General features: G+C 37.7%; 1 protein-coding gene across 5 annotated transcripts; it reads left to right on the top strand.

Moving 5' to 3' along the window:
* Positions 1 to 1121: 1121 nt before the first annotated feature.
* On the top strand, positions 1122 to 22252 carry TEX55 (testis expressed 55). Of its 5 annotated transcripts, none has more exons than XM_032348018.1 (4): positions 1122 to 2714; positions 3359 to 3505; positions 5958 to 6017; positions 21771 to 22252. In XM_032348018.1, the coding sequence occupies exons 1-4, from the start codon at positions 1467 to 1469 to the stop codon at positions 21777 to 21779; spliced, it is 1464 nt and encodes a 487-aa protein (XP_032203909.1). In that variant the 5' UTR covers positions 1122 to 1466; the 3' UTR covers positions 21780 to 22252. The 5 variants fall into 5 exon arrangements, with proteins under 5 accessions (XP_032203909.1, XP_032203899.1, XP_032203891.1 ...); XM_032348008.1 differs by having other exon boundaries at positions 1123 to 2714; positions 5955 to 6017; XM_032348000.1 differs by lacking the exon at positions 21771 to 22252 and adding an exon at positions 15793 to 17713 and having other exon boundaries at positions 1123 to 2714.
* The last annotated feature ends 924 nt before the right edge of the window (positions 22253 to 23176 follow it).

Genomic DNA, 23176 nt, shown 5'->3' with positions numbered 1-23176 from the left:
ATACTAAAGGCATATCTGGTATGCTACGACCAGTGGTTGGCCTGCCTCAGTGATTTCAGGCTTTGCAGAATCAGATAAATAAATGTCTCATCAGACACCACCTCTGTACTGCCCCCACTCCCGAAAGTAGGGGGCATGCTGGCCTGAAGTGGATTCTTAAAGTTTATTTCAAAACTTTACGTGGAGGGCCACATCTCACAATCCAGAGCACAGTGGCCACCACCATCAGGTGCAAATTCCCCCACTTGTTATACGGTCCTTCACCTATCTCCCCCCCACCTTTCTTACTCCCTTTCTTTCGGAACCCTGGGTCCTAACCCTAACCCTCCCTTCTGCTATAAGCCCATCAAATGGGGTGATTTTAGAGCCCATTCTCACTGGATCTCCTCTCTTCCCTTTAGACCTCCACGTATGTCTGATTCAGAAAACCAACAAGCAAACAGTACAAAACGACTTCCCCCACCCCGCCCAACACACCCACCGTGGGACTTGCACAGCCCCAAGTTTCCGCAGCCAAGACAGCTCTTCCAAAGGGGAGGGAAACAGCTGCCCACTGGTCCCTAGAGACAGAGAAGGAGGTGATCCCACAGCAGTGAACGCCCAGGGGTCCCCGGTGGTGAGGGAGGGGAAGAGAGCAAATCTCTCATCTCTACACTCCTACAGCGAGGAAGGATCCATCGGGCTTTGCAAACGGGAGTGTTAGGGGACTAAACTCTGCCTGCCACCACTGAAAACAGCACGGGCACTGTTTGTACACGCAGGATTTTTCAAATGGTTTCTTAAAAATTAAAAAAAAAAAAATTAAAAAACAAAACAAAACACAAGGATTTGACCACATCACTACAATACCGGTTCAAGTCTAAAGCAGACGGCGCAGCTCTCAGGTGCATTCCCTGGCGCTGCGCGGGGCACGAACCCCGCACTCCCGCACCGCCGCGAGGCGGCGGGAGCCGGCGGCTCGGAGCGCGGATCTGATTGGATGGCGGCCGCTTGCGCCGAGCGCGTGTGCTGCCCCCCCGGTGGTCGGCCGCAGCCTCCTCGGCTAACCCTGCGGTGGGGATTCGAGGCGAGGTACCTGAACGTTTTTCGGTTCGCACGCCCGCTGGGAGCTTCCACAAGAACAGGCGGTGGGTACAGTTCTGGGGCGTCGATTCACAGAGGCCGGAGCCTAGTGGCTGGGCAGCGGCGACCGTCGCGTGAGGTCATCACCTCTTGTCACGACCAGAGCACCCGCCCTGCTCTCGCGTCCACACTGAGCGTCGGCGGACTGGGCACTCCTGGCGGCACACAGAGCCCGAGGCAGTTCTAACTCGGGCCAGGTGGCGCCCGAGCACCCAGAAGAGCTGGCGCCCAGAGGCCCGAACAAAGCTGTGGGCGGCAACGTCGCCCACCCTGTGAAGGTCACCTAGGAGACCAGGTCGGCCCCACCCACCGCGTCTGGCAACCTACACCAGCCAGGGCAGAAAATGGAAGAGGCTCCCGAAGAGGCTCTCGCAGAATCCTTGGCAACTGAAAGCACAGCCAAGTCCCCAGATGACAGCCACACAGATGGCCAGGAAGACAACTGGCAGAACCAGGATGAAGAAAATGTAGAGGACCAGACTGGTCCCAGAACGGCTGAGCAGGCTGCCCAAAGAATGTCCGGACAGACTGACCGCAAAGGATCTGAACCCACCGGGCTCCAAGCTTCCGATCAAATGGATCTCAGGGGATCCGACTACGCTAATGTTGCTCAGCGTAGTGCATCTGATCAGGACGACCCAAGAATGTATGAACAGACAGACAGGAGGACATCTAGACAATCCAATCGTGTACAGGTGGAAGAAACTGACAGCCAGATGTTTCTACCACGTGAACAAAGAACTTCTGAGCAGTCTGAACGCAGGAGGTCCCACCAGGCTGAAAGCAGAGATTACGGGCAGATTGACCGCAGAATGTCCAGCCAGACTGAGCCAAGAGTTTATGAGCAGAGTCACCATAGATCGTCTGTCTCATCAGAACAACGAGCCTCTGAACAGATTGGCCACAGAATGCCCAGCCAGTCTGACAACAGAACTTTAGAACAAATAGACAGCAGGTTGTCTGGCCTGGTCAAACGAAGAACTTCTGAAAAGATGGACAGCAGGTTGTCTGGCCTGGCTGAACGAAGAACTTCTGAAAAGATCGACAGCAGGTTGTCTGGCCTGGCTGAACGAAGAACTTCTGAAAAGATTGGTCATAGACCATCTAGCCAAGCTGACATCGTACCATCTCTAAAGACTCACCAAGATGTGTATGAGGAAGCTGCTGACCAAGCTGACCACAGTGCCGATCACCTTTTTGTTGACAATGCTGACTACAGCGACGAGATGGAACACTTAATGGCTGAAGAGAATTACTACAAGGACTACCTAGCTAACTATGGAGCACCTGGCCAGTATGACGACAGAATATTTGCCCAGTTTGGTGACATTAAGGGGTACAAAGAAGCTGAGCCCAGAATAGAACCCTGTGAATTTGAGACCAAAGAAACCACCGGTGACAATTCTTCAGTTTCAGTTGAGACTGACAATGAAAGTGAGACCTATCTGCCAACCTTTGGCTCGTTTGGTGCCAGATTCACCAGTGATTTGCAAGCAAAAGACCAAGTCTATTCCCAGAGATTCCCCTATATCTCACCCAAGTTGGACTATATCATCAGTCAAGAAAAAACTGAAGCTGTAGAAACCAAGCCTGTAGGTTAAAGGGACATTTGATAACCACCTGGGGGATTGGAGGCCAAGGCAAGGGCCTGTTGTGTTGGTATGGGGGCAGGGAGAGGGTACATGTTGAATCAAAGATGAGGAATAAACCTGCCTATTCCATCTTTGAGGAATAAACCTTATTCCTCAAAGATGAGGAATAAACCTGCAGTTGATTTAGGAAGGGCAGGAGATCCCAGAAAGGCAGGAAGTAGGGTGGGAAGTAGATTTGTTGTTCTGCTGCTACAGGAAGGGCATTCAGGAAGGATCATGAGCCAGGATTCAGGAGACCTGGGTTTCAAGACCTAGTTCTGCTTCCTGCTGTGGGGCACTAAGTCATTTCCCCCTATGGGATTCCTCCAAAGGAAAGGCTTTTGGAATCAGTTGGAGATCCCTATGAAGGGAAAAGTATTTGAAGTAGATTGGAGATGTGTAAGGTACGTCCCGGGACTTGAGGTGCATTATGTTGCCAGGGGGACCAGTCAGGTTTGTCATTAGAGTGTGTCTTTTCTCCAGTTCCCAGTGTTCAGGTCCCTCCAACACCAGATTCCACCGATAATAACAACAATAACAACAGAACTTCCTGGGTCTTTTCAGTTTATTAAAGACTCTCTGGTGGGGGGATATTTCTATTTCAGGATGATGTTCCAGAACACCAAGAAGGAAGGAAATCTTTTGGATACAATCAAACTTATAGGAGGCAGTTCCCTCCTATTGTATATGAAGATCCTTATCAAGTTTCACTACGGTACATGGAGAAGCACCACATTCTGCAAATATTCCAGGTAAACCTCTCAACCCTGTTCTTTAAGAGTGAGCTTTACAGGGATTACAATGTAAAAGACAAACTTGGACCTGGCTCGTAGAGGTACAAGAATGGGTCTTTGTTATAAAAAGGATATAAACTCATTAAGAAGTCAGTAAGTGCACTGAAATGTGTTAACCAAAAGTGGTAAATGAGAAATATCAAAGAATGAGGGTACCTGGGGGGCTCAGTCAGTGGAGGTAGTGTACCTTAGGCTCAAGTCAGGATCTTGGGGTCCTGGGATCAAACCCCACATCAGGCTCCTTGCTCAGCGAGGAGTCTGCTTCTCCCTCTCCCTCTGCTTCTCCCCCACCTCATGCTCTCTCTCTTTCAGATAAATAAATAAATAAATTGGGGGGGAAAAGACAAAAAACAAAGAATGCTACTTACTGTAGTATGAAGCCCTTCACAGGGATTAGAGGTAAGGCAGGTTAGTTGATAGGGAAAAAGTTGGCCAAGGCTTAAAGCTTGAGTCAGACTGGGAAGGAAATATTGGCAATTGAAAATATTGACAATTGACAAAATATTGGCAATTGAAAAGGCAAGAAAAAAGCTTTTTCAGGCACAAATATAATACTTTCACAAGATGACCAATTTGGGACCACCTAAAAACTGCATTTCTTAGGGAGAAAAAGAAGTAGTTGAAAGTTGCTTTTAATTCCTGAAGTTACAGGGACGCCTGGGTGGCTCAGTTGGTTAAGTGGCTGTCTTCGGCTCAGGTCATGATCCCACCATCCTGGGATCGAGTACCACGCCGGGCCCCTTGCTTGGCAGGGAGCCTGCTTCTCCCTCTCCCTCTGCCTCTGCCTGCCACTCTGTCTGCCTGTGCTCGCTCTCACTTCTTTCTCTATGACAAATAAATAAATAAAATATTTAAAAAAAAATAGAAATAATTCTTGAAGTTACAAATTTCATTGACCTCAGGATATGGGGCTGGAGCCTCCTTGAAAGTGTGACGTTTTCTTGGTCAGTAGAGAATTAGAAGAGATTATCACATTTATACAATTTTTTGTTATTTGGTGGGTTGTTTTTGTTTTTCCAAATATTTATTTTTATGTTAATATTATTATCCACCAAGGCACAAGTATCTATATCATAATGTGTACATGTAGTAACGTTGTGGTTAGAAAGGTGTAAAATAAAAATGGTCTACCTCAAATGAAAATGTGCAAACTGGGAGACAAAAAAAATTTAAACTGGGAAAGTTTAAGTTTCAGGAAGTAGGGTATAGAGGCAAGAACACAAATTATGCAATCAGTTAGCCAAAGCCCCAACCTAACTTTGCCAATTCTCATCTTTGTGATTTGGGGAAAATTAATTAACTTCAGTGAATCTTAGTTTCCTCATATAAAACAGAGTGATTTTACTCCATCAACCCTGCTCTATGCCTTTTCTTTCTTAAAATATCCTTTTGTGGGAGAGTGCTAATGGCTGGGTTTTCTGGCTTTAATGAGAGAACTACAAATTATTAATGAATTGAAGAAAGTAGAAATCAAATCATTTTATAAATAATTTCCTTCATCTGTCAAGGAAAAACAATACTTGAAAATACAACATTATTATATGAAAAATTAGTAATCAAGTATGTGCTCAATAGAAACATATGAAATATGTAATTGGCATGGGTGCATTAAACGGATATTAAATATTTTATACCAGAAACTTGCCCCACGGTTATTCCCTGCAAATGAGACTTCTGCTTACTTTATTATAATTTTTTGAGTTATTAAATAACAACAAATTATGGAAGTGAATTTTGAAGTTTTGTATATGCTTTCTCATTTATTATTATAAACATTAAACGTCTTTTTCACCTTTTATTTTTTTTTAAAGATTTTATTTATTTATTTGACAGAGAAATCACAAGCAGCAGAGAAGCAGGCAGAGAGAGAGGGGAAGCAGGCTCCCTGCTGAGCAGAGATCCCGATGCGGGACTCAATCCCAGGACTCTGGGATCATGACCTGAGCCGAAGGCAGCGGCTTAACCCACTGAGCCACCCAGGCGCCCTCTTTTTCACCTTTTAAAATCAAATACCTCACAAGGAAGTTTCTATGTAAAGACATCGTGTTTTTAATTTACTCAAAAGATTTTTCTTTTGAATAAAGATAAAGTGATTAATTCATTTATTTCTCAGGCTAGCAAATCACAATTCTCAAAACAAAAACTTTGTCCAAAACTTTCTCACTACTTGTTTGATCTTGGAAGCTAGAAAAATGTCCATTGCTATTTATTATGAAATTTTTATTCTTCTATATTTTACTTTAATTTGCCATGTTTTATCAGTAGTTAGAAAGTAATTTGTCACTTTGTAGAGATACATACATCTCTTTAAAAGACTATGGTGTTGGGTTAGTGCAAAACGCAGCTTCAGCTAGAACCTGACCACTTCAGCTCAAACCATAATGTGATGCCTCATGCTCTCTCTCAGCAGATCACTGAGAACTTAGTCTATGAAAAGCCAGAGGACCCCCTCAGTTTTATGCTGTGCCAGGTATGGAATAGGAGAAAGAGAACAAGCTTTTAATTTTGTTTATTATAAAATGCGGCACACATACATGCACCCAAAACAAAACATGTCCAACTCCATGGGTTATCATGAAGTGAGCACTTATAAAATGTTGAACGCTAATGTCTTTTTAGTATTAGCCATATTCATGGGTAAGTAGTAACATCTGCAGCGTCCGTCTGCTTTTTCCTGATGACTAAGGCAGCTGCATACCTTGTAATTTGTTTATTGGCCATTTGGAAGTACTTCTTTTTCTATTGTTTGTCTTTTTCTTACTCACTTGTCACAGTTTTATATGATTTCTAGAAGGGTATGAGCCCTTTGTTGAGTTTCTGCAGGTTTCTTTTCCTGCTCTCTGCCTTCCCTTTTAACCTCTTGAAGGTATCTTTTGATGAACAGAAATTCTTAATTTTTTAATTAATTTTTTAATTTTTTTTATAAACATATAATGTATTTTTATCCCCAGGGGTACAGGTCTGTGAAGAAATTCTTAATTTTGATACAGTTACATTTACAACCTTTTTAATTCATGGTTAGTGCCTCTGGTGTCCTCTTTTGGAAGTCTTCTTAGTCCAAACTCCTGACATAACCCCCTTATATTATCTCATAGAGAGCTGTAGATTTTGGGGGAGGGGGCAGGGGGTTAAACTTACTTTATTTTGCCTTTGACATTGATATCCAGTCACTTCAGAATTGACTTTGTGTAGGGTGTGAGGTGGGATCTAGTTACATTTTCTTTTCTAAGCAGACATCCAATTAACCAAGCACCTTTCGTAAAAGGACCGTACCTCCCACACTGCTTTTTAGTTAAGTTTGATGGTATATTTGTTTATCCTTGCTCCATACAAGACTGTCTTAATTTCGTATACCTTAAAATAAGTCTTAAAGTCAATCAGAGCAAGTCATCATATCTTACTTCTCTTTAAAAATACCTTGTTATTCTTAGGCCTGTGCATTCCCATATCAATATTTATCAAGTCACAAACACATACATACACAATTAGAAACACACACTGATGAGATTTTTACTAGGACTGTGCTGAATCTGTAGATCAATTTGGGAAGAAGGGATGGCTTGAAACAGTATTTCTAATCCTTTATCCTCTGCATTTACTTAGGTCTTTAATTTCTCTCAGTACAGTTATTATTCGCACGAAGATTTTACATATTTTTGATAGACTTATTCATAGGCATTTTATAATTTTGATGCCTTTGTAAATAGAAATTTTTGAAATTTCAGGTTCTATATGCTGGCATATAGAAATACAGCGATTTTTTTTGCTGATATTATATCCAGCAACCTTACTGAATTCAAATTATTAATTCTAAACATGTATTTGTAGATAGTGTGGGTATTTCTACATATATGATCATATCATTTGCAAATAGTGAGTTTTATTTGATTTTTCTGATCCTTATCCTTTTTTTTCCCACTTGTCTTATTGCATTTATCTTCTCTTTGCCTCTTCAGATCCACCTTTTTTCCTTTTCTACCCTACAAAGTAGCTAATCCATACAGACTAGATCAACAGGCTTTCATTCCTTCTGACTTCCGGATGGGTTAAACCAATGGGAAACTCTGGAGGATGACTGGGTGGAGGAAAGAGAGTGAGATCAGGTTTATTTCCCTGGTCTTTTCCCTTGTGACCTATCTTGAGTTGTCTGGAGGTTACTGCTCCTCTCAAGGCAACTTTTTACATGACTTTTGCTTCTGAATTCCAATAATGTCCTCTCCTCTTGACCTTCAAGGTTAAGAGGTTATCTCCACTTTTACTGGCTTTGGATTATTGTGTTATCTTCTGTGACTCCCCTATGCCTAATTCTTTTGAATGAACCCTTTCTGAATGAACCTTTATTGAATTCTATTTTGAATGTGCCGTCTATTTTCTGTTGGGACACTGACTGATAAACTACACTAGTTAGGGATCTCCTGTAGAATTAATATTGGATAGAAGTAGCTACAGTGGTTCACTTTGCTTGCTCTTGATCTTTTAAAAAAAAAAAAAAGTTTTCCCTATTTAACCGTTAAGTATGATGTTTGGCATGTTCTATAGATACTATTAACCATATTAAGGAAGTTGTTGTCTTATTCTGTTTTCTGAGAGTTGTTCATCATGAATCATTATCTTTATCAGATTATTTTTCTATATCTATTGAGATGATTGCATGATCTTTTCTCCCTTATTCTGGTAATGTAATAAAATATGTCTATTTTCATTTTCAAAACTTTTCAAGCATACATACAGGAAATTACACAAGTCAAAACTGTACAACTTGACAAATTACCACTAATTTAATAGACCCATGAAACTACTGACTACGTCAAGAGATAGAATGTTACCAGCTCATCAAATCCCATATGGTGCCTGTTTCCAATCACTACCATTTCTTTTCCACAAAATAACCACTATTCTGACTTCTAGATTAGTTTGGCTTTTTTTTTAGATTTTTATATAAATGAAATCAAATATTATGTACTATTTGAGGGCTGGCTTCTTTTGAGCAACTGTATGTTTATGAGATTCATTCATCTTATGCATACTCATTCCTTTTCATTTCTGTACCCTCTATTCTGAGTTAGACTTTGGGTTGTTCTGAATAATGCAGCAGTGAACATTTGTACTTACTTCTTGGTGCATATGTACATGCATTTCTATTGGGTTCGTACCTAGAAAGAGAATTGCTAAGTTGTAGGGTATTGACCTAAGTTCAGCTTTAAAAGATGGCTGCCCAAAAGTTTTCCAAAATACTTTGATCAGTTTATACTCTCACTTAAAGTGGCATTGCTCTGCTTTTCTTCATGTTTCTTATGTGGTGCTTTGAACTTCTAGGAACTGTGGGCTCATGGTCTTCATCATATTTGGAAAGTTGTCAGCCAAATGTTTCTTCAGACATTTTTCTGACTCAGCTTCCTCCTCTTGGAACTCAGTTACACATATAATGGGCCCTTTGAAGTTTTCTCACAGCTCACTTGTTTCTCTATTAAATTTCTTCCCTCTATATCATTTTGGATACTTTCTATCACTATGTCTTCAAGTTTACTAATCTTGTTTTCTGCAGTGTCTAAATTCCCATTAATAATAAAGTATGTTTCTCACTGCATACATTATAATTCTGTAGTTTCATCCCTAGGAGTTTAGTTTGTGTCTTTTCTAGAGTGATGATATCTCTACTTCACTTTTTGCACATAGAGAATACAGTTATAATAACGGTTTTAATTTTCCTGGTCTTTATATGCCTGGTAAATTTTTTTTATTGAGCTGTAATTGACACATAACATTGTATTCATTGTAGGTATATACCTGGAAATTTTTGATTGGTATAAGATATTTTGAATTTTGCCTTGGATGGGTGGTAGAATTTTTTGTATTCTTGTAAATATTCTTGGACTTTATTTTGGGACCCTGCTAATTTACTTGGAAACAGCTTGATATTTTCAGATTTTGCTTTTAAGATTTTTTAGAGGAGCAGAATAGTTTTCAGTCTAGGGCTAATTATTTCCCACTTCTGAGGTAAGACCCTTTTGAGTATTCTACCCAATGCTCCATGAATCATGAGGTTTTCCAGTTTGACTGGTGGTAATAGACACTATTCCTGTAGATCAATTTGCCGAGGCCTCTGCTAGTTTTCTCACACACATACACTGATTGATATTCAGAGGATAACTTGAAGGGGACTTTCTGCAGCTTTCCAGAGTGCTTTCTGTGCCATTCTCTCATCTCTGGCACTCTGCCCTATGTACTATAACGGTCTTGGTTTCCCCAGGATCTCAGCTTTGTCTTCTCAACTCAGGGATTTACTGAGTTCCTCTTGGGTTCTTTTTCCCTACACTAACACCAGGACATCTGAAAATAGCAGGGTACACGCACATTTGTGATTATTATGTCTTTCTGATTAATTGACTCTTTTATCATTATGAAATGTCTAGCTTTCCCGTTGGTAATATTCTTTGCCTTGAAGTCTATTTTCTCTGATATTAATACAGCCAGTGCAGCCTTCATATCTTATAGTTCACTTGGTATATATTTTTTTCATCCATTTATTTTTAACCTATCTATGCTTTATATTTGAATTGTGTCTCTTGTAGGTACTACATAGTTGGGTCTTTATTATCCTTTCTGATATTCTCTGCTTTTTAATTGAGCCATTTAGAACAAGGGTAGGCAAACTATGGACCACCTAGTTTTAAATGGCCCGTAAGGTTAGAAAGAATTTGCCATTTTAAAGTGGTTGAAGAGGAAGGAGGAGGAGGAGGAGAAGGAAGAGAAGAGAGAGGAAGAAGGAGAAGAAGGAAGGACAGAGGAAGAAGAAGAGAAATAAGTTCAAGAAAGGAAAGGGAGAGGGAGATTCCATAGCATCAACAAATAGTATGTGTTCTGCAATGCCTAAAATATGTAGTATCCAGCTCTTTTCAGAAGAAGTTTGCTAATCCCTGGTTTAGGCCATTAGCATTTAACCTAATTATCAGTATGGTTGAATCTAGAGCTCTCATTATTTTTTTTTTGTCTTTTTCATTCTTTTCTTCCTTTGTCATCACTTTCTCTTAGATTATTTGAATAACTTCAGTATTCTACTTTAATTTGTATATTGGTTTTTAGCTGTACCTCTTATTATTTTTTAGTGATTGCTCTAGGGATTGCAATATGTATTGCTAACCTTCCACAGTATACAATTAATACTTGTATTGCTGCACATGAAAAGGAAACTTTATTATCATACAGAGTCCTTTAGTCCCATCTATTCTTTTATGTTAAAGTTGTCATATCCATCACTTTCTACATAAGTGAAAACTCCCACAAGTCAATTATTTTGGCTTTAAATAATCATATGTATTTTAAGGAACTTAAGAGAAAACAAATGTCATATTTTACATTTATCTACATAGTTTCTGTTTCTAATGTTCTTACTTCCTTTGTGAGTTTTTGTATTTCTCTCTGAAGTTATTTCCTTTCAACATGAAAAACTTCTTCCAGCATTTTTTAAAAAGATTTTATTTATTTATTTGCAGACAGAGATCACAAGTTGGCAGAGAGGCAGGCGGAGAGAGAGCGGGAAGCAGGCTCCCTGCTGGGCAGAGAGCTCTCGATGCAGGTCTCCATCCTAGGACCTCGATCCCAGGACTCTGGGTTCATGACCTGAGCTGAAGGCAGAGGCTTTAATCTGCTGAGCCACCCAGGCGCCCCCTTCCAGCACTTTATGTACTGCAGCACTGATGGCAAAGAAGACTTGATTTTCTTTCACCTGATAATCTCTGACACATTCCTTCTTGTAAAACATTTTTGCTGGCTATAGAATTCTGAATTGCCTTGTCCAGCTCTTAAAAAAGTGATTTTACTCATTCCTGGCCTTCATGGTTTTGGATGAGAAATCTACAGTCATCCAGATTGTTGTTCCCTTCTACATAATGGGCCATTTTTTCCTGACTGCCTTCATAATATTCTCATTTTCTTTAGTTTCCAGAGGTTTTACCATAGTGTTCATTGGAATTTATGATTTGGGGAGTTAGCCGAGCCACTTAAATCTTATAAATTTATGTCTTTCATCAAATTTTGGAAGTTGTCTGCCAGTTTCTTCAGATATTTTTCTGCCCCATTCCTTCTCTCTCCCTCTTTTCCTTTTAATACTCAAACTAACTTTATATTAGACCTTGATATTGATATTATTCCACAGATGCCGTAAAGTTCTCTTCATTTCTTTCAAATTGTCTTGCTCTCCAGGTCAAATAACTCCTTGGCTCTATTTTCAAGCTCACTGACTCTTTCTTCTGTCATCTTTATTCTCTATTAAGCCCATCCAGTGAATTTTTTTTTTTTTAATTTTCAGTTCTAAAATTTCTGTTTGGTCCTTTTCTTTATTTTCTACTTATCTTCTGGGATAGTTTATATTTTCTTTGATTTCCAGTATATTTTCCTTGACTTCGTTAAACATAGTTATAATAACTGCTTTAAATGCCTATCTGATAATCTCAAATTGGATCATCTTGCAGTTGGCATCTGTTGATTGTCTTTTCCATTTGTTTTTAACATTTTATTGTGATAAGAACATTTAACATGAGATCTAACATTTTAACAAATTATTAAGTGTACCTTACATTATTATTGACTATAGGTACAATGTTATATAGTAGATCTCTATAGCTTATTCATCTTACTTAACTTAGACTTTCTGCCCATGAACTAGTATCTCCCCACTTCCCCCTCTCCCTAACCATTGGCAACCATCATTCTATTCCTTGATTCTATGAATTTGCACTTTATACCTCATGTAAGGTATACATGTATACCGTATTTGTATACATGTATACCGTATTTGTCTTTTTGTGACTGGTTTATTTTACTTCACATAATGTCTTTATTCATCCATATTGTCACATATCGCAAAACTGTGTTTTTTTTGAGACTGACTAGTATTTCATTATGTGTATATACCACATGATCTTTATCCATTTATCTGTTGATTGACATTTAGATTGTTTCCACATCATAGCTGCTATGAATAGTGCTACAATGAACATATCTCTTCAAGATCCTGATTTCAACTCTTTTGGATAAATAGAGCAATCCCAGAAGTTGAATTGCTGGATCATATAAAGTTCTATTTTTTTTTATTTTTTTGAGGATTCGCCATACTGTTTTCCATAGTGGATACACTATGTTTGCATTCCCACCAATAGTGGGCAAAGGTTCCAATTTCTCCACATCCTTGCCTACAAATTAATGTCTTTTTGTTTTGGTAATAGTTACCCTAACTGGTGTGAGATGATGTCTTTTGGTGGTTTTGATTTGCATTTCCCTCATGATTAGTGACACTGAACATTCTTTCATATACCTGTTGGTCACTTGTATGTCTTCTTTGAAGAAATGTCATTTTCAAATTAGGTTATTTGTTTGTTTGTTTACTATTGAGTTTTATGTGTTACAATATGTATTTTGGAGATTAACCCCTTATCAAATAATGATTTGCAAATATTTTCTCCCATTCTGTAGGTGGCCTGTTGACTCTCTTGATTGTTTAGGTTGCTATATGGAAGATATTTAGTTTGGTGGAGTCCCACTTATTTAGTTTCGTTGCGTGTATTTTGGGTGTCGTATCCATGAAATAATTGACAAGACCAATGCTATGAAGCTTTCCCTCTACATTATTTTCTAGGAATTTTACAGTTTCAGGTCTTATATTTAAGTATTTAATCCATTACTAATTATGATTATTATTTTTCTGATTATTTTTTAAGGGTCCAATTTCATTCCTTTGTGTGTAAACAGTTTTCCCAGTACCACTTGTTGAAAAGAGTTTCCTTTTCCTCTGTGTATCTTTGGCACTCTATTGAAGATCAGTTGACTGTGAATGTATAGATTTATTTCTGGGATCTCTATTCTGTTCTATTGTTCTGTATATCTGTCTTTATACTGGTACCATATTGTTGTTTTTATTACTTGTTTTTATTACTATAGCCTTGTTATATATGGAATAAAGAAGTGTGATGCCTCTATCTTTGTTTGGCTTTCTCCAGCTTTATTTGGTTATTCAAGGTCTTTTGTGGTTCTATAAGAATTTTAGAGTTCTTTTTTTTTCTACTTCAACATTCACCAGAGGAATATGACTGAATTCAGTCTACATCACATACTATTCACAATATTCAGACTATGATCTAAAATTATGCTACTTACAAAAATACCTGAAAATACAATCCATTTTTAAGTGCAAAAGATTATTTTACTTCTTCCTTCTTGATTTGGATATCTTTTATTTCTTTTCCTTGCCTAATTGCTCTGGCTAGAACTTCTAGTACTATGTTCAAGTGGCAAGAGTGGGTATTTTTGTCTTGTTCCTGAACTTAGAGGAAGAGCTTTCAGGTTTTCACCACTGAGTATGATGTTAGCTGCAGGCTTTTCATAAATGGCCTTTCTTATGTTGAGGTAACTTCCTTCTATTCTTTCTTTTGAGAGTTTTTATCATGAGAAGGTGCTAAATTTCATCAATTTTTTTTGATCTTTTAAGACAATCATGTGATTTTTATTCTTCATTTTATGAATGTGGTATATCACAACAGTTGATTCTTGTTCATAGTATACAGGTGTTATTTGCAGTATTCATTTTATAAGTGCTTATTCTTACATATAGAAAGCAGTTCTTACTTTTTTGTATAAAACACACACATTTAAGGTTTTATCACATAAGTCTAACTATGTGGTATTTTCACTTATTTAGTTCAAAATAGTTTCTAATTTTCATTATGTTTCTTCTTCAACTCATGGGTTTGGGGACATTATTTATATAAACTACCAAATACTGGATTTTATAATTGCCCTTTGGTTAATGATTTCTGAGTCAATTGCACTTTACTCATAAAACAAGATTTCAAATATTTGAAATGTGTTGACTTGCTTTATGATGCAACATATGATTAACTGTGAGTGAATTAATTGGTGTTGAAAAAATTTATTCTGCAATTATTAGAATATACCCATTAGATCAAGTGTTCTAAATACATTCATTAGATCAAGTTTGCAAAATATGTTATTCAAGTCTTATAATATGATGGTGAATTTGCTTGTCTGCTTTAGTTCTGTTAATTTATGCTGTGTGTATGTAGTTACAGTTATGTTATTAGGCATGTATGAATTAGGATTCTTATATTTTTCTGGTAACTTGAACTTTTTATCATTAAGAGGCATATCATGAACTCTAATGACTATTTAGTATTATATTAGCTATATCAGATTTATTTTAGTCAATTTTAAATGATATAATATGCTTATTGCTGTTAACTTTACTCTGTCATTAAGTTTTAGATGGCTTTCTTATAAATAGCATGGAATTTTTTATGTTATTCAAATCTGACATGCTTTTAATTTTAACCCTTTTATACTTGACGTTATTAGGGATATATTTGGGTTTACATCTATTGTCCAACTATATGCTATTTGTTCTACCTGTTCTGTTTATTTTCCTCTACTTTTTTTTTCTTTTTTCACTCTGTTTTCTATTAGTTCAGAAGTTATATGCTCTGAATTTTTTTTGTTGGTTTCCCATTAGGGTGATTTCAAAAAATTGATAGACCTTATATTTTTAGAGTAGTTTTTAGGTTTACAAAACAACTAAGCAGAAAGTACAGTGCGTTATCAGTTACTTCCTTCTCCTTTCCCCATTTCCCACCCCTAGTTTCCCCTGTTATTGACACCTTGAATTGGTGTGGTACATATTTTAACAGTGATGAGCCAATATTGATATATTATCATTAACTAAAGTCCATGGTTTACATTAGAATTCTGTGTTGTGAATTCTATAGGTTTTGAAAAATGTATATGATATGTATGTGTAATTATAGTATCACACATAATAGAGTCACTGCTCTAATAATTACTTTTAGTATTTTTTAATGGGGGCACCTGGGTGGCATAGTCAGTTAAACATCCGACTCTTGGTTTTGGCTCAGGTCGTGACCTCAGGGTTGCAAGGTGGAGCCCTGTGTGGGACTCTGCACTCAGTGCAGAGTCTGCTTGACACTCTCTCTCCTTTACCTCTCCCCAACTCTGCTCTCTCTCTCAAATAAATAAACAAATCTTTAAAAATATATATATTTTAATGGTTCCCTGAAATTACAACAGGTACACTGGACTTACCAGCCTGAATTATTTGTAGTAGGTCACTACAAGGACTTTTGTATTTTAAATGTCTATATATTTTAACCCCACAAGATATGGTAATTCCAAGTTGACCAAAATTGCAAGTGGAAAAAATTCTTTTTCATTCTCTTCAGGTACAGGAAATGATAGAAAACAGAGACAAAAGTGAAACCTACAAAGAATGAATTTCTCCTCAGCATTGTTTACAACCCTCAGTATCAACACTATGTTCTGTCTCTCACTCTGAAAAATGATTTTTGAATGGTCATTGGTAGTGACTCTGCCTAGATATGTTCTTAATTTTTAAGTAAAGATCTATAGAGTATCTACTTCAGAAATTCACATGATAGTTACAGATACCTCTGGCTAATCATACAAAATATATGCATGTTAATTTTATCAATGCATTGGTATTTCAGACTCATTCCTCCAAAGCACTGCACAATAGTCAGTTTACAAATCTCAAGGAGGATCAAGAAAATAATATGACCAATTTATACATAGTTCTCATAAAGCATACAAATCTATCATATCTCCAAGCTGTTTATAAAATTTTCCATCAGAAAATATGTGGAAAATAATTTTTATAGCCCTTTTTCCCCCCTCTCTTAATGGAAAGTGATTGTTGTAATACCTCCAACATATTTTTACTGTTTTCCTCTTTAACCCTGCCTGTTATATTCTGCCATTAGTAGATGGAATTTAATCTAATCCTAGGGATAGCTTGCCTCTGGTTTTTAACCTAGAGCAAAATTCAAGCATATTATGCTACTATGTACACACCTGTGTGCATAGTACCTGTGGGAAAGGCAGAATCACTCTTCCTCATTACCTTTATCCCCTGAAGAGTATCGACATTATATAGACTGTGTAACCAGTGGAACTGGTATTTAAAATCAAAAGCCTTAACATGGTCTGTCTGGTATGAGAGTATCTGCCCAGCAATCATAACTGACATGATCAGCTAATACTATTTTTGTAAGCTGAACCTTTTGTTTAATTTCAATTGGAATATTAAACCAGATTTGATTCTTTACACTGGTGACTTGGTGTGATTATGTGGTTGCATCACAGTGAATTAAGTTTTGTCTAAATGGTCAAGCACAATCCTACTTCTTTTATGCCTAAATTCATTTCTAATAATTATACAATTGTTAGATAACTTCTGCTGATAACTTCAGAGTTTAATTAGTTCCTTCAATTTCCCACAAATTGTGCATGTGCTCAGTCTCAATAAATGTTCTCCACTCAAGAGAGGCAGCTTGTCTGTTGATTGTGGGCCCGCAAAACCAAATGAAAGCTGGATAACTTAAGGGAAAAATTTGAGTGACATGACTAAGGCTATAGTCAGTTGGGTGAACAAAATAACCCAAAGATTATTAGTGTTTGAAAACTTGGATGTTATCTGTAACATCTGAAACTAAGTATTAAATTTAGTTCACTGGTTTTCAGCCCTACCACCAGACAGAGTGACTATACTTTTCAAAGCAGAACACTTCAGACCAGACCACCCCAGTCATTTCAGCCCTTCTCATTGGCTTCATTGCACAACTGTCATTTTGACCTTTTGCCAACAAGGCATTGAACCAGAGGGGATGAGATTGGTATGGCCCCATAATCCTACGTGGGCACATATAACTGAAAGGAGAAGGAAGATGGGAGATCAGGTTCACTTTCAGTGACTCGGGCTCTCTAATAAAAGAACTGTAGTGTAGAGCAGTCAGCCAAAAGTATATTCTGTTCTTAGTCCCTAAGCGGTAAGAAGTAATCTCAGGCCCCGGGATAAACACTAAAGGTGAGAATCTAGGTGAAACAAGCAGTCGGCTAAGAGGGGAAGTGGAGTCTCAGAGAAGGCCTTTTCTGAGTAGCTAACAGAGGACACAGATGGCCACATGGAAGAAAAATGTCATGGGAAGTAAGTTTCAATGTCAGAACAACCAGAGACCAAAAGATAGGATCTCCCTTGAAGGAGTCCTCCCAGGATTCTTCTGAAGAAGGAGTTGTTCCAATAGCTATGAGGTGTGAGTGTTCCAAGTGTTAAATGAGATAACATGTAAAAGCACTTAGAACAGTGCCTGGCACTGTTAGCTGTTATTATTTTAATGCTATTATCCAAAATATTAATATTCCATTTTATCTGAGGAATCCTGATGACCTTCCCTCACTGCATTCCCTGCCAGCCTGATCTCACTGTAACAGAAAGCAAAGCTACTAGACCAGTTTTCTTGGGCCTGTTTCCTCCCCTCTTCCATTTAAGGAATAAATGTGAGACATCATTTATCATGAGGGAAATGGAAATCAAAACCAAGATGGGATACCACTTCACACCCAGTAGGATGGCTGTAATCAAAAAGACTAACCAAAACAAGTGTTGACAGGGATGTGGAAAAATCAGAACACTATACACTGTTGGTGGGAGTGTAAAATGAGACAACCACTTTGGGAAACAGTCTGGCAATTCTTCAAAAAGTTCAATGTCTTATTATCATATGACTCAGCAATTTCTCACCTGGTATACACCCAAGGCAACTGAAAATCTATGGCCCTACAAACCCTTGTACACGCTTGTTCCCAACAGCATGCAGAAGAACCATAAAGTGGAAACAATACAAATACCAGCAATTGATGAATGGATTTTTAAAATGTGATAATTGACAGATAAATGGAGAAACAAAATATCATAAATACATACAAAGGAATAGTATTCAGCCTTATAAAGGAAAGAAATTCTGTCACAAGTTACAGTCTGGGTGAACCTTAAGGGCATTATGCTAAATGAAATAAACCAGCCACAAAATGACAAGTAGTGTATAATTCTATATAATGTATCTAAAGTAGGCCAGAGTCATAGAAACAAAGTAAAATGATGGCTACCAGGGACTGGGGGGACGGAAAATAGGGAGTTGTCTAGCAAGCATAGAGTTTCAATTTTGCAAGATGGAAAGTTCTGTACATCTGGTGCGCAACAGTGCGTATGTACTTAATATCACTGAGCTGTAAATTTTAAAATGGTTATGATAGTCAATATCATGTGTGTTTTTTATCACAATTTTTAAAAATGAAAAATGGAAAAAATGTGATATATATACAGATATATATACAGTGGAATATTTGTTATAAAAAGGAATGAAGTCCTGATACACATCTATGACTTGGATGAACCTTGAAAACATTCTGCTAAGTGAAAGAAATCAGACACAAAGGCCACGTTTTATATGATCCCATGTATGTGAAATGTCAAGCATAGACGAATCTATAGATGTAGAAAATAGACTCGTGGATGTCAGAGGCAAAGGAGGAAGGGTAATGGGGAGTGAATGCAACGAGGATGAGGTTTCTTATGGCGGTGATGATGACGTGCTAGAATTAGATAGTGGTGATGGTGCACAACTCTGTTCTAAAACCCTCTGCATTCTCCATGTCAAAAGGGTGGGTTTTATGGTATATGAATTACATATCAACAAAGCTGTTATTTAAAAAAGAATAAATGTGGACGTTAATATTTTTAAGTCCAGTTTATGACAGAGGAGAGTAAAGGAGAAACTCAGAATCATTAGGAACAGGAATATCTGAGCCCTCCAGGAGAATTACCTATCTCCTCCATTCTTTACAAATTCCCTTGTTTTACTCTTCAGTCTCTTCCACACGCTTTATTTTTTTTTTAATTAGCCTCCTCTTATTTATATGTATGTGTACATGTGTGTGTCTAGCTTTATTGAGCTATAATTAACATACAACATTGTGTAAGGCGCACAATGTAATTATTACAGATATATGTGTATACTATGAAATGATGTCCAAAATAAATCCTATTATTTCTTGACTTACTGTTTTACTTACCCAACCTCCTCCACTTGCCTTCTTCTTTTTCTTATGTAATCAGTGTGAAATATATATAAGTAAGTATGTAAGTGCAATTATGTCTGTTATGTTTTTGTGCTCGTGTATCTGGATATATTTTTGTTGACAGAGATGTGGCCAAGTGTGGTTCCAGGGATCTGTGTATCTATGCTTGAATCTTCATGTCAGTTGTTTGGGAATAATGGAAGGCTAAAACTCAGAATTGTGGGGTTTTTTTTTTTTTTTTTCATGTGTGGCAAACAATAGTAGTGTTCCAGTGCCTTATTAGGCTCTCCAAGGGCCATTTTTTTCTTGCAGCATTGGCAGAATTTGCAATACCCTAACATCAGAGAGAGTGGTAGGGTGGCCTGTTGTTATCAACAGAGAGGAGTCTGTAGGCAGAATTAAGTTGTCTAATTCTGTGTTGTAGTTTTGCTTAAAAAAGAAGGAGCAGTTATTTTCAAACTCCATTAAAATTACAGTAAAGATTTACAAAAAGAAGTAAATCCATCTTGATACTCAAAGCAGAAGAGACAGAAACCAGAGATTTTTGTGATTTCTGAAAACAGAAAGCAGATGGGACAGAGCAGGGCTGAAGTTCCACCTCAAAGCCCGCAGAGGGGAGAGACGTTTTTCCAGGCAGAGCCTCAGAGCCAAACGCAGTGTGGGCAGACATGGGAGAAAGGAGTGAGCTATGAGTAACAAAGGACTCCTCCTTTCTCGTGACCTTGACACTCCGTTTTAGTCACCTACCCCCACAGCCACATCATGTCATCCCCAAAACTGCTCCAAAATGAAATCACTCAGAGAGTCAAATGACACATCCAGATAAGATACTGAGCCTGGAGAATTTATAAGGAAGATCTGTGCCTAATTTTTATATTGAGAAAAAAAGTGGGCATTATTTGGATGGTATAGTTGGATCTACTCCATACCACATAGCATCCATACATGTACACAACTGTACATATATTCTAAAGAGATAAGTAGGAAAAGACAGACTGAAAGAAATAAAAGAATCGGGAAATACAAAATCTTGAGTTGGAAAGCCCTTTTTAAGCATAATGCCAAAGGTGAAAATCATTAAGGAAAATATTTATGTAAGTGACATGAAATATTCTAAAAGTATGAAAGTAAGTTACCAAAAATGTAAATGACTAATCAAGAATAATAATTGTGGTAAACATGGCAGGTCAATATCCTAACTATATGACAAGTTCCCACAAATCAATTTTTAAAACCATAAATACTCCCAATCAAAAAAGAAGGCCAAGAATGAAGGGACAGTTATGGATGAAAACATGTAAATAGCCAAAGAAATATAAATTTTAAAAAATTAGATACCAATTAAATATTATTTTAGACAAAAAACTTTTTAAAGATGGTGACTAACCTGGCTTAAAGTGGAGGTAAATGGGCCCTTTCTCACACTGTTGTGGAATGTTTGTATATTTTACGAACTTTCTGGAATTCAGTTGGATCACATGATTCTAAACACTTTAAAACAAACATGCTTTTTAGTCAGAAGCTCTAATTCTAGGAATTTACACCAAGGAAAATAATGAAATGTGTTTAAAAATGTATGTATAAGAAAATTCACAACATTATTTTATAATAATGAAAAATTGCAAATCTGAATTTTCAACCTTTGGGATTCAGTTAAATACATAATAACATATTCATATGGCAGGATATAATATATCCATTAAGATTATATTGTAGAATAATCCCATAGGGAAATGTCTGTATCATATTATAAGTGAAAATAACTGGTTTAGATGACTTTAAATAAGTTATGATACCAATTATGTGGGGGGAATTCAAAGAAGAAAGATCAAAAGTGCCATAAGAGCAGGGATTCCATCTGTTTAATGCCTGCTGGAACTGTACCGGACACATAATAGTACCTCAAATAGTTCCTGAATGAATGATGCTACACCAAAATCTATATTGTGTTTATCGCTAGATAAGGGAGAAAAGTGATTTTTATTTTCTGCAATGCACATACATTCATTTTGTTATCAGAGTAGAATAATGAATATTTTAAAGGTTGAGAATAATTTAGAGCAATACATAAAGAAATACAGATTCCTTCATAAAACTGGCCCTTTGGCCCTCAAGCATTATTTAATGCAATGGTTGTGAGGGTTTTTTGGTTTGGGTTTTTTTTTTTGTTTTGTTTTAGGGAGTTTTTTCCACCAGGACAAATAAATCTAATTCACCCTAAACCTTCCAAATCAGAAACTCATTCATTCATTTTAAACTCTTCTAGTTTCAGTGAGGCAGTGAAGGCAGAGGAAGAAAAGCAACAAGTAAATAAACAAGGTAATACCAGCCTGATTATTTTTACGAAGGAAATAAACCATGTTTACATGAGCAAGAGTAACTGGAGTGGAGAGGGCAGGCCACTCTCAGAAAGGCCTTTAGGAAGGACAAGGAGGCAGCCCAGCACCACCGTGGGAAACGGATTTCCACTCACCAGAATGGCAAGTGTGCAAGCCATGTGTTTGGAGCACACACAGGATGAGAGTCGTGCTCGGTGAGGTGGGTGAATACATGAGCAACTAATAAGTCACGGCGAGGGGCTTGGATCCTACTCTTGAGCACAAAAGGAAGCCACTGAATGTTTTTCAGGAAGGGAATCACAAAGGCTGATTTATGTTCTTAAACGTCCTCGGGACACTTCAGATTAAAAGTATAGCTTTACACTGCATCACAGAATTTTCTGCCCCCAATATCTAATAAAATAAATAAAAACTTAACAAAATCAGAAGTATATATACTTACTAAATCAAATTAAGAGAGGCCACAACCTAATTCACTGCTCTTCAAGAGCTGGGGGCTAAGGAAAGAAAAAGAAATTTCAGGAGAAACTTCTTCAGGAGAAAAGCAGAGAAACACACTTATACTTGTAAGAAGACAAAGACCTGGAGTTCTTACTATTTTCCTTAAATCTAAACAATGTGGCTCTTTTTCACTGTTGAACTTTCTAACCATGAAGGAGTAGGAATGAGTGAAAGGCAAGGAGGAAGGGGCTGAGTCCTGATGGTGGTTTCAGAGCCAGATTCAGAATCCAGAGCTGGATCCAGCTCTTGAGTTTTCTAATGAAACTGGTCAGACCCAAGAGGAGACAGCAGTGGGGACTGGGAAGGAGCAAGCAGAGAACTAGGGGAAGCATGGAAAAATGCGGTATCATGGAAGCCAGAAGAGGAGAGTAGTATGAGAAGAATGGAGTCATCAGCTATTCTAGTTGTAGCGAAGTGACCAGAGCAAAGGAAGACAAAGAAGTGTGTACTGGAATGAGCCAAACAGAGGTTGTTTGTAACTTGACAAGCAGCTTCAATGGAAAAATGGTAAGAGTGGGGGTGAGATTGAATTTGATTGAAGATTTACAGTGTTCAGTAGCTTAAAATGTTTTAAAAATAGTTATAAAACAAACTAGTTGATTAGGAAAAATGCAATCATCCCAGATGCTGAGACCAAAGGGAATATTTAGACCTCTTAGACCCAACATGGGTAATTGGGTACAACATCCTGAACAAAATTTCTGCAGTAAACACAACAGGCTTCATAGACTTGCCCCTTAACTTAATACTGGCTATCAGAGATGTTACAGAGGCATTTCTTCATTGGGTGAAAAATTGGGCTAACTGGTTATTTTATTGGAATATAGTTATT

Source organism: Mustela erminea, chromosome 1 (genome assembly GCF_009829155.1).
Source record: "Mustela erminea isolate mMusErm1 chromosome 1, mMusErm1.Pri, whole genome shotgun sequence".
NCBI classification, from domain to species: Eukaryota; Metazoa; Chordata; class Mammalia; order Carnivora; family Mustelidae; genus Mustela; species Mustela erminea.
The sequence above is the reverse complement of the archived record's forward strand: the minus strand, read 5'-3'. Positions and strand labels throughout refer to the sequence as shown.

Excerpts from the sequence above, each read along its gene's own strand:
- TEX55 (XM_032347990.1), top strand. The coding sequence starts at position 1,467 with ATGGAAGAGGCTCCCGAAGAGGCTCTCGCAGAATCCTTGGCAACTGAA. Across the intron at positions 2,715-3,358 it reads AAGCTGTAGAAACCAAGCCT|GATGATGTTCCAGAACACCA; the intron begins GTAGGTTAAAGG and ends TTTCTATTTCAG. Across the intron at positions 6,018-15,792 it reads TCAGTTTTATGCTGTGCCAG|GTACAGGAAATGATAGAAAA; the intron begins GTATGGAATAGG and ends CATTCTCTTCAG.